General features: G+C 48.7%; 1 protein-coding gene across 7 annotated transcripts in view; it reads left to right on the plus strand.

The window, feature by feature from the left end:
• The window catches only part of tedc1 (tubulin epsilon and delta complex 1), a 29,619-nt gene extending 23,244 nt beyond the window's left edge, over positions 1–6,375 (plus strand). For all 7 annotated transcript variants that reach the window (XM_072481341.1, XM_072481343.1, XM_072481342.1 and 4 more), the window contains 3 exons: positions 120–197; positions 3,135–3,332; positions 4,777–6,375. In XM_072481341.1, coding sequence (XP_072337442.1) covers positions 120–197; positions 3,135–3,332; positions 4,777–5,142 — 642 coding nt within the window. In that variant the 3' untranslated portion in view covers positions 5,143–6,375. The remainder of the gene's footprint in view (positions 1–119; positions 198–3,134; positions 3,333–4,776) is intronic.
• Positions 6,376–12,288: the final 5,913 nt, after the last annotated feature.

Consider the following 12,288-nt stretch of genomic DNA (forward strand, 5'->3'; position numbering starts at 1 on the left):
ATTTCTGATTTGCCCCTCACTTTATGACACCAGCTAACTGCCCTACAGATATAACCACTGCTTCAGGTTATCTTTCTGTTCCTTTGTTAATGCCATTTTTGATGCTGTCGTTTGTGCAGCACCTGGAGCGTGAGAACATGCAGTTGGAGGCATACCTGGAGTGGAAGCAGCTGGAGTCCTTATACTGGCCATGGATGGTAAGAGAACAACTGAGCAGTGTGGGCAGAAACATTATTTATATGGAATCCTGTACAGTATGCTCATAACTGTATAGTCACAGTGTAACTCTTGAGTTGCTGCATTTGTTGTTGAAATGCGTTTGTGCAGGTTTGCCCCACTGTATTGGAAATTAAATGGTTGATTTTACTCCATTGATTTGAATGGTCGGAAGTTCATGGAGAGCCTGCCCAAGATTTCCTGATTATGAGCTCTCAGTGGGTGAGGCTCCCCACCGGGAGCTCAGTGTTTCAAGATCAACCCTGAACACTTCCTAAGTGCGCTGGCAAATGATACAGAACTGCAGGTGTAACATGTAAAGAAGAAGTTGATAAATGGTTGCCACCTCCGGGCGAACCCTGACAGTGACCCTCTCAGAGCGAACTTAATTTTCTCCAGACCGAGGAAGCTAGCCATGTCCGATAGCCAGGCCTCCGACTTCGGGGGCTTTGAGTCCCTCCATGCCAGCAGTATTCGTCGCCGGGCTACCAGGGAAGCAAAGGCCAGAACGTCTGCCTCTCTCTCCTCCTGGACTCCCAGGTCCTCCGAAACCCCCAAAATTGCCACCTCCGGACTCATCACCACCCTTGTTTTTAGTACCCGGGACAAAATGTCCACAAATCCCTGCCAGTACCCCCTGAGCTTTGGCAATGCCCATGGTTTGCAGGTCCTCCCGCGCATCCTGCGCACCTGTCCTCCAGTCCAAAGAATTTACTCATCCGGGCCACTGTCATGTGGGCCCGGTGGACGACCTTGAATTGAATCAGGCTGAGCCTAGCGCATGTTTACCCTACTCAGCGCATCCGCCCATAAACCACCTTCTATCTCACCTCCGAACTCCTCTTCCACTTAAGCTTCAGCTCCTCGGTCAGCGTCTCCTCTGCCCCCATAAGTTCTTTATAAATATCCGAGACCCTCCCCTCCCCCACCCATCTACTAGACACTACCCTGTCCGGGATCCCCCTAAGTGGCAGGCGTGGGAAGGATGGAATCTGTCTGCGTAGAAAGTCCCGCACCTGCAAGTGCCTGAAATCATTCCCTCTCGCCAGCCCAAATTTCTCCTCCAGCGCCCTCATGCTCGGGAAGCTCCCTTCTAAGAACAGATCCCCCATCCTCTCAATCCCGGCCCTCCGCCATATTCGGAACCCACCGTCCATATTCCCCGGGGAAAACTGGTGATTGTCGCAAATTGGGGACCAAACCTATGCTCTCACTTCCCCCATGTGCCTTCTCCATTGGCCCCAGATCCGCAAAGTTGCCACCACTATAGGGCTGGTGGAGTACCGTGCCGGCGGGAGCGGCAGGGGCGCAGTAACCAGGGCGGCCAAACTGGTGCCCCTGCACGAGGCGGCCTCCATCCGCCCCCAAACCGACCCCGCACCCACCATCCACTTCCTTATCATAGCTATGTTGGCCGCCCAGTAGTAATTACTAAAGTTTGGCAGCACCAGCCTCCCTTCCCCTTGGTTCCTCTCGAGCATCACCCGCGGAGACTTTCCCGCCCACACAAATCCCATAATCATTTTATTGACCTTCTTAAAAAAGGAGCGCGGAATGAAAATGGGGAGACACTGAAATACAAACAGGAATCTCAGGAGGATCATCATTTTAACCGTCTGCACTCTCCTCGCTAGTGTCAGTGGGAGCGCACCCCACCTCCGGAACTCGACCCTCATTTGCTCCACCAACCGGGATAAGTTCAACTTGTGCAACCGACCGCAGTCTCGTGCCACCTGAATCCCTAAGTATCTGAAACTGTCCTCTACTAACCTAATTTTGCATCTACATTGAGCAGAGAGATCGGCCTATACGACCCACATGCCTCCGGGTCTTTGTCCCGTTTCAGTATCAGGGAGATGGTGGCCTGTGACATCGTCGGGGGTAAAGCCCTTCTGTCTCTTGCCTCATTTAAAAACCCTAACCAGCACTGGCCCCACTATCTCAGAACTTTTTATAGAACTCCACCGGATACCCATCTGGCCCCGGGGCTTTACCTGATTGCATGGCCCTCAAGCCCTCCAATATTTCTTCGGTCCTAATTGGGGCCACCAGCCCATCTACCAACCCCCTACCCACCTTTGGGAAGATCAGTCCGTCCAAAAAACGCCTCATCCCCTCTGGCCCCGCGGGGGGTTACGAGGTATAAAGCTTACTGTAGAAGTCCCTGAACACCTTGTTCAGCCCTGCCGGATCTCCTACCAAGTTGCTGCCCCCCCCCCCCCCCCCCTCCCCTGTCGACTACCATCCCTATTTCCCTAGCCGCCTCCCTCTTCCTCAGTTGCTGTGCCAGCATTCTACTGGCTTTCTCCCCATGCTTGTAGACCGTGCCCCTCGCCTTCCTAAGCTGCTCCACCGCCTTACCTGTGAACAACACCCGAAACTCTGTCTGTAGCCTTCGTCGTTCCCTTAATCACCCTGTTTTTAAAGCTTGAAGGGCAGAGCAGCCATGTTTCGCCTACTGTGTTACTCACTCTATAGCTATACCTGATGACGTAGAACCTGCACAAAGTACCAGGCACAGTTTTGCTTATCCAGTCCTGTTGGAACCCACATCAAGCTATGACACATCCAAATGGCAGGCATTCTTTAAACTATCAGACCAAACAATATTCCCATGTTCAACAGGAGTCTTGTAAGCCCCCTATTACCCCATTTCTCTGTTTTCCAGAAATTCACATTATTTCTCTTGCTAGAAAAAGTGAAACATTGCTACGTAAATAGAATGCTCCCAGCAGTCAGTGATAGTAAATGTCTTCCATTAATATTACTCAGCTCTGGTTTACTCAGCTCTAGTTTTAAGGGGAGGGCCTTTGGGACAGTGGGATTGTTGCTCTCTTTAGCCTGGTCTTCTAATGTGGAGGAAAGGATGAGATCAGATACCCAGACTGAGATTAATAACAATGTCTGTTCCTTCTCAGCAAAGTGTGCTGTCTGCCAAGCTGCAGGATACCCAGGAACTGCTGAACGTAAATGCTGTATCAGTCACAGACTACTCATTGGAACAGAGAAGGAACTTCGGAGAAAGTGATATCTTCAGAGAAACAGATAAACTCTCCGGTGAGCTGCTGAAGCTGCAATCGGAGCTGCAGGACCGGAGAACGGTGAAAGATGAAAAGGTAACCATTTGTTGTACTTCGGAGTGATAAACTGCACTTTATTATGTTTGGACAGCCACCTCCAGTCCGGTATAGTCACCACAGTCTGATAACTCATAACAGCTAAAAAAAACTGCTATAAATTCACAATGTGAGGAACACAAAGAATATTTAAATTTGTCATAGGGAAAGGAATAATGACCTCTGCCTTGACCTCTCACTATGACAAAACATTCTGCATTCCAATAACCTGTGTAAAGAAATACTCCTAACCTGTCTCCTCACTCTTTTTGTGGCAATTTAAATTGATGACCCACATCAGTGATTCCCATACCAGAGGAAATGATCTTCACTCCATCAAAATTCACAGCTCTTCCGAAAATCTCTATTAGGTTTCCTCTCCGCCTTCTCTGCCACTTGTTAAGTTTCCCCTCACACCGAGGTTTCTCCCCCTGATATAATCCTGATGATGTCCTACTTTCGATAATGGGAGCTATTCAATGTCAGCAATTATAATATCCCATTCTTGGCCCTATACCATCAAACATTCAAATTACTAACAATGCCTTTAGCTTCCTGTTACATCAACAGGTTCCAAAGAGAGACATGATTGCCTTCATGGTTAATGTGGTGTGTCATTTTGTCTCTGGGTGGGACCCAGTCTCTTGTTGAGGCTTAAAACTATTTACCTGTTCATAACTGTGGTCAACATGGCATCAACACAACCTGCTCATTTATACACAGTATTTGGAGCCTGGGGATTCAAAACATTGACCCACTTGCATCACTGGACAGACAACATTGCCTCATTTCACACCAGGAATAGGGTAAGTCAGTGGATAACTATTCCCTGAAAAATAAGGTCCATCTCCACAATTCTCCTGAACTTCAAGGTGCAACAGACAAGGAAGGACACATGTTAACACCGAGAGAGCGCTGCTCTGAGGGGGATCAATACTGTGGGGGCCCTGCACTGCCAGAGAGAGTGGGCGCTGCACTGTCGCAGGGGGGGGTCAGTACTGAGGGGGCGCTGCACTGTCAGGGGGGTCAATACTGAGGGAGTGCTGCACTGTCATAGGGTCGATGCTGAGGCAGCTCTTTACTATTGGGGTGGTGAGATTCAGTCTTAAAGGTGCGTGGTCAGTATCGAGAGAGCGTTGCACTGTTTGGGGGGGTGGCGGTGGGGGCAGTCAGTACTGAGACGGCACTGCACTGTAGGGGTGGGGAGAAAGTACTGAAGGGGCGTTACACTGTCGGGGTGGGGGTCAGTACTGAGGGAGCGCTGCATTGCTGCAGGGGGTCAATACTTTTGGGGGGGTCAGTACCAAGGGAGCACTGCGCTGACAAGAGGGTCAGTATTAAGGGACTGCTAATCCAACTGGACCTTTGCTTTCAAGTCCAGCTAATTGTGACATTTTGTGATTTGCATTGCAAATTCTGACCTCTAGCTGCTGTATTTCTGTAGATTAAAGACCAGGAGCAAGGTATGGGAGATCTCGCAGGACAACATCAAGTGCTGTTCCTGACGCAGCATGATCTGGAGCAGAAACTGGCAGCACTGCAGGCCAGAGTGAACCAAAAGAGAAGACGACACTGCCGTGTCAGACTGGCATTGAAAGCCAATTCCACTCCTGTCGGAACTAAACCTCCCTCTGTTCAACAACATAACTCTGAGAGTCTCACAGCATTAGAAGTAATCACACAGTTAAAAGATGAAGCAGTTGCATTAAAGAAAGAACTCCAAGAATTACAGCAACTTTCCAAAGAGGCTCTCGGAGAAGCTCTGGAAAAGCTGGATGGCGTGATATGTATTCCTCCAATGCAACGATGAACCTCTAGCTATTTATGGACTGGGTTAGTAACAGTAAAATAACTAATTGGGCAGGCCTTTGTCGTACAGGTCAATCCTGCTTACTGCATTTACTCATCAATTTATTCTCTACAGCGGGAGAAAAGGTTTGTCTAGTGAGAAATCACATCCAAGAACACCTGTCTGATCTTGGCTGTACTATTGGGAAATGCTAAGAGGGAGGGAACAATGTTACACTCCACTCCTAATGGTCTATCATACAGTTACATTGATGAAGGTCCGAGAGTGGATTGTCTGCCTGAACTGTTCAGGGGATATGGTGGAGTATGTAAGATCAGAGTGGGGAAGACTTGTGCAAATTTCACTGTTTGAAACGTCAGCTCAAAATTCCATCAGTTATGGTGTGATTTTTTTTTTTAACCTCCCGTTCACCCTAATGCATAGTTGAGGGAAGGTGTTAGTGATCTGCATGTCATCTATTCAGCAAATGATCCTGGGCTTTGCCTCCATTGTCTTAAGAGCAAGGGGAGGCCATTCAGACCCTGAAGTCTGTTCCACCATTCAACCTCAGCTGATATGAATCTTAATAACTTGGTTGGTAATCCGACCTTTAATAGAAAAAAATCTATTGATCTCAGTTTTGAAATTTTCATTTGACCCAGACTCGATGAATTTTGGGGGAGAGGGTTCCAGAATTCCACTGCCCCCTTGTTCTGGACTTCTCTCGTCAAAGAAAATAGTTTTATCTATCTATCTTACTGAATCCTAGGATCATCTTAAAAATGTTAACAAATGTTCTCCCTAATGGTTCTCAGTACAATTAAAGCTTTGTGGGTCCATGGATGTTTTGATCCCTAGTTTCCATTAATTCTTGGATTGCTCGGGTTGCTAATACAAGCAGATCTGATTGATTATGGTCTTGGATCTATAAACAAATGAAACAACAAAGCAAATAGAAGCCACATCTCCATTAGAAATATAAACACAAACAGGATCGAGTTGCCTGGGGTTGTGGATTGGATTGCCTGGTCTGGGGCATCCAGTGTCTCACCATGCCATCCCCCCTACCTGGACCTGGTGTTTATTCTAAGTCAGTGCTGTCAGATCCTGAATTTTGTTCTTATGATTTTCTTTTATTTTCTTGATCCTGTGCTTGTTGAAAATATCAATGGAAATACAGTGCTGATTTTTGACCAGGTGTCAGATGAAAATGAAGAAATGTACTCTTGAGAAATAAATGTGATTTGCAACGGGCATCATTTGTTGTATCACATGTCCACTTGTAAACAATCCCTCTCCACTATTTAAAAAAGCTCTTCCTCCGGTGTTCATTTTTCTAGAGTCAGTTAAATGTTTTAACATGTTCATCATTAACCGTCTCAGTCCAGGGGCATGACCTGCTAGGCTAGCTGGTAAAGTTGGTTCATGGGAGCGAAGTGGGGGGTGAGCTGAAAAGTGACGGGGGGGGGGGGGGGGAAGAGGAGAGACTGCTGATGATTAGGGGACTTCCAGGAGGCTGGAGATGGAGACTAGATGGTGGTTGCTGCCGAGGGGTGGATCTGGGGAGGTGCAGGCTATGGGCTGGCTTAGGAAAGGTCATGGCTGATCGACAAGGGAGAGGGGCAAGAGCCCCCCCCAACCCCGACCAGACTGGTTACGTGGAATGTTTGTGGCCTAAATGGGCCGGTCAAGAGGGCTCGTGTGTTCGCACACTCGAGACAGTTAAAGGCAGACGTGACCATGTTACAGGAGACACACTTGAAGCTGGGGGATCAATTTAGACTGAAAAGGGATGGGATGGGTCGGACAGGTGTTCCATTCAGGATTGGACTTTAAAACCAGGGGGGTGGCCATCCTGATTGACAAAAGGGTGGCGTTTGAGGTGGGGAAAATAAGAGACAGACCCGGGAGGCAGATTTATTATGGTTAGCGGGAAACTGGAGGGAATGGCAGTGGTGCTGGTAAATATATATGCCCCAAACTGGGATGATGTCGCGTTTATTAGGAAAATGCTGGGAAAATTCTCAGACCTTGACTCGCACCAGTTGGTTCCGGGGGGGGTGATTTTAACACGGTCTTGGACCCTAGGATGGACCGGTTGAGTTCTAGGTCGGGGTAAGTATCAGCAATGGCGAAGGAGCTGCGGGGGTTTATGGAGCACATGGGGGTGTTGATCCGTGGAGATTTGAGGCCAAGGAGCAAGGAATATTCATTCTACTCTCATGTGCACAAGGCGTACTCCAGGATCAATTTTTTTATACTGGACAAAACATTGTTAGCGGGGGTGGTGGACACGGAGTATTCAGCAATCGTAGTATCGGACCATGCGCCACATTGGCTAGAATTACAGGTGAACACGGGAAACTCTCAGTGCCCACAGTAGAGGCTAGATGCAGGGCTGTTAGCAGACAACAAGATATGTCAGCAAGTGAGGGAGGCTATTCGGGGGTATATAAAAACCAACGACACAGGATAGACTGCGGCTGGGGTGATGTGGGAGGCATTGAAAGCGGTCATCAGAGGGGAATATATTTCGATTTGGGCCCATAGGGAGAGGGCTGAACGGGGGGAGCTGGACAGGCTAGTAGGAGAAATCTTACATGTGGATAGGAGATATGCGGAGTCTCCGAATGAGGAGCTCCGGAAGGAGCGCCAGAGACTTCAAATGGATTTTGGGCTCCTTTCCACAGGCAAGGCGGAGGGACAGCTGAGGAGGGTAAAAGGGGCAGTATATGAATATGGGGAGAAAGCTAGCAGGATGCTGGCACATCAGCTGTGGAAGCAGGAGGCGGCGAGAGAAATAGGGAAAATTAAGGATGTGAGGGATCCGGGGCGGTGAATGATGTGTTCCGTGAATTCTATAGTTGTTTATATGAGTCCGAACCCGCTGCGGGGGAGGAGGGAATGAATCAATTCCTGGAGATGCTAGAGTTCCCGAAGGTAGATGAGGAGCTGGTGGAAGCTGGGGGGGGGGGGGGATTGGACTTGGTGAAGTGATAGACGGATTGGGGGCAATGTAATCGGGTAAGGCCCCGGGACCTGACGGATTCCCAGTGGAATTTTATAAAAGGTTTTTGGGGCTAGTGGGACCGCTGTTAGTTAAGGCTTTCAATGAATCCAAGGAGTTGGGAGTGCTTCCCCCAACGCTATCACAGCCATCAATCTCTCTCATCCTGAAGCGAGACAAGGATACGGAAAGCTGTGGATCGTATAGACCAATTTCCCTTTTAAATGTAGATGCTAAATTACTGGCAGAGATCTTGGCCACCAGATTAGAGGACTGTGTCCCGGAGGTAATAGGGGAGGATCAGGCAGGATTTGTGAAGGGCAGGCACTTGACGTCCAATATTAGACGGCTTCTTAATGTTATACTGATGCCAGCTGAGGGGCGTGAGGGTGAGGTGGTAGTAGCCATGGATGCGGAGAAAGCTTTTCACCGGGTGGAGTGGACATACTTATGGGATATTTTAGGCAGGTTTGGGTTCGGGCAGGGATTTGTGGACTGTGTCCGGTGGCAAATGTGAGAACCAAACGAACCCGGTCAGAATATTTTAATCCCGTGAGAGGGACAAGGCAGGGTTGTCCGCTCTCCCCATTACTGTTTGCCCTGGCCATAGAGCCGTTAGCAATGGCCCTTAGAGCATTGAGTGCGAGGTGAGGGGGGTGGAGCACAGGGTTTCTCTCTATGCAGATGACTTGCTGCTTTTGTAACAGACCCGGGGGGCGGGGGTGGGGGGGGGGGGGGGGGGGTGGATGACAAAATCATGGAGGTACTGGGAGAATTTGGGCGATTATCAGGCTACAAGCTGAATATGGGAAAGAGCGAGATGTTTGTGATCCAGGCACGGGGGCAGGAAAGGAGACTGAGGGAGTTACCTTTTAAAGTGGTGGTGGGGAGTTTTAGATATTTAGGGATTCAAGTGGCTAAAGAGCTCCACAAGTTAAATCTGGGCAAAGCGGATGACCAAATGAAAAGTGACTTCCACAGATGGGACATCAATCTCTCTCATCCTGAAGCGAGACAAGGATCCGGAGAGCTGTGGATCGTACAGACCAATTTCCCTTTTAAATGTAGATGCTAAATTACTGGCAGAGATCTTGGCCACCAGATTATAGAGGACTGTGTCCCAGAGGTAATAGGGGAGGATCACACGGGATTTGTGAAGGCAGGCACTCGAAGAGAAGGGTCCAGACGGTGAAGATGACAGTCCTCCCAAGACTGCTTTTCTTTTTCTCAATGCCTTCTGATTTTTGTCCCAAAGGCTTTTTTTAAAAAAATAAATGTGGCGATTACAGGTTTTGAGTGGGCGGGGAAAACCCCGTGGGGAAAGAGGGTACTCCTGGAGTGGGGTCGCGGAGAGTGGGGCTTGGCCCTCCCGAGGTTTATTAATTATTACTGGGCAGCCAACATATTGATGGTCAGGTAGTGGGGGAGGAGTCAGCCTGGGAGCGAGTGGAAGCGGCATCCTGCAAGGGTACGAGTTTGGAGGCTTTACTAACGGCGCCCCTGCCGTTCTCGCCAGCTCGGTACTCTACAAGCCCTGTGGTGGTGTGGGGGCAATGGACGCAGCAGATGGGATTGGAGGGGGTGTCAGTGTGGTCTCCGATTTGTAACAATCACCGGTTTGTCCCGGGGAGGCTGGATGGGGACTTTAGGAGGTGGCAGCAGGCAGGGATCGAGAGATTTGGGGATTTATTTATCCAAGAGGGCTTTCCGACCTTGAAGTCACTAGAGGTCACTAGAGGAGGAGTGTGAGCTACTGGGCGGGAATGGGTTTCGATAACTTCAGGTCCGGGACTTTGTACGAAGGCATGTTCCAAGCTTTCCTCCCCTCCCCCTGAGGGCACTACAGGATAAGGTGATGTCAAAGATGGGGTTGGAGAGGAGAGGATTTCGGAGATACACAAGGAGTTGATGGAGTGGGAGGGGGCCCCAATCAGGGAGGTGAAGTGGGAAGTCAAGCTGGGAAGAGAGCTGGAAATGAAAAAGTTGAAGAGAGTCAATTCATCCTCGTCCTGTGCCAGACTTCGCCTGATCCAGTTCAAAGTGGTACACAGGGCCCACATGACGGTAGCCCGGATGAGTAGGTTCTTTGAGGAGGTAGAGGATAGATGTGGGCGGTGTGGGAGTAGCCCGGCTAACCATGTACATATGTTCTGGGCATGTCTGAAGTTGAGGGGATTCTGGCAGGGATTTGCGGACGTTATGTCAGAAGTTCTGGAAGGGAGGGTAACTCCGAGTCCAGAACTGGCAATATTGGGGTATCGGATGATCCGGGAGCCAAGGGGGGAGGGAGGCCGATGTCGTGGCTTCCTCCCTGGTGGCCCGGAGACAGATTTTGCTGGGATGGAGAGACTCTGAGCCCCCGAAGTCAGGTGTGTGGATCAGCAATATGGCAGGGTTTCTCAGCCTGGAAAAAAATCAAGTTCGCCCTGAGAGGATCAATTCAGGGGTTCACCCAGAGATGGCATCTGTTCATCGACTTCTTCAAAGAAAATTGAACGTCTGCAGTAGGGGGGGAAGAAAATAGGAGGCATAGCAGTGTTAGATAAGGACAGGGAACTCACTTTATGGGTATTTAGGGAATAGGGCGGGGGTAGTAGGGGACATTGTTTTTTAGGTTTTTGCGTGTGTCGGCCCATGCGGTTGTTTAAGAAATGTTAATGTGTCAGACTGAAAATTACAAATGCTTCAATAAAATATTTTCTAAAACAAAAAATTAACCATCTCAGTAGAGACTATAGGAGTTGGTGTAAATCAAGTCAAGAAGGATAAAAGCAAATTACTGCAGATGCTGGAATCTGAAGCCAAAAGAGAAAATGTTGGAAAATCTCAGCAGATCTGGCAGCATCTGTAAGGAGAGAAAAGAGCTCAACAGGGAGCTGCCTGCACTCACCTTATGATGATTCTGAAAACCTTGGTTTTCCTGGTGCTATATATGAATAACCTAGGCCTTGGATGCAGGGCACAATTTCTAAATTTGCAAATGAATTTGTGAACTGTGAGGAGGATAGTGTAGGACTTCCAAAAGGACATAAACAGGTTGATGGAAGCAGGGACCAATGGCCGATTAAATTTAATGCAGAGAAGTGTAAATTGATTAATTTTGGTAGGAAAAACATGGAAAGACAATATAAAAGAAAGGGTACAATTCCAAAATGGTTGCAGGAGCAGAGGGGACCTGCATGAACATGTGCATAAATCAATGAAGGGGGTAAGGCAGGTTTAATAAAGCATGCATCATTTTAGGTTTTATTGATGGAGCGCGGAATACAAATATAGAGGACTGGTTAGCTCAGTTGGCTGGACGGCTGGTTTGTAATGCGGAGCAAAGCCAACAGCATGAGTTTGGTTCCCATACTGGCTGAGGTTATTTGTGAAGGTCCCACCTTCTCAACCTTGTCCCACACCTGAGGTGTGGTGACCCATAGGTTAAATTATCATCAGTAATCTCTTACTCTCTCACTCACTCGAACAGCCTATGGCCCTCTGGGACTGTGGCAACATTTACATTTCAAGAGGTTGGTTAGGTGGCTGGTTTGAACAGCCTATGGTCCTCTGGGACTATGGTGATTTTCACTTTTCAGAATACAAAAGCAAGGAGGTTCTTGTAAACCTGTATAGAACAATGGTACAGGATTTTTAAAAAACAACTCTGCTGTCAGTCAGCGAGAGCAGACTTTCAGCTGCACCCGATATTGTTCAATATCCTCCAGGAGGCCGAGGTAAAGAAGCAGAAAATGAAAGAAGAGGAGGGATCTCTGCCAGTAATTAGGCCAGGTCAGACCTGGGGAAGCCATCATTCAGCCTCTCTCCAGGCCCAACCTGGCTGCCGTCTGTGTCCACATTGAGCCATCCCCAGGGAACTGGAGTGCACGTCTAGTGATACTGTATTAAGCTGCCAGTGAGTTATCTTGAGCGAGCTGAATGCTGTGGCAGTGTGGGGCAATCAAGAGCAACCAAAGGACTCGGAGGCAGTAACCACTACCCTGAAGCGTGGGTGGAAAGAGGACCCGAAGGCAGTCAGTAGCACCTGGATGAGCACATGGAAAGAAAATCCACAGGCAGTAGCCACTTCTTAGAAAAGCTATCCAGGTTTATGGCTCCGAGTAGATCATGACCATGGAGGTAGATCTGCAATCTCCCTCAGTGAACCCGAACCCAAG

The sequence above is a fragment of the Scyliorhinus torazame genome, chromosome 17 (genome assembly GCF_047496885.1).
Source record: "Scyliorhinus torazame isolate Kashiwa2021f chromosome 17, sScyTor2.1, whole genome shotgun sequence".
Lineage (NCBI taxonomy): Eukaryota > Metazoa > Chordata > Chondrichthyes > Carcharhiniformes > Scyliorhinidae > Scyliorhinus > Scyliorhinus torazame.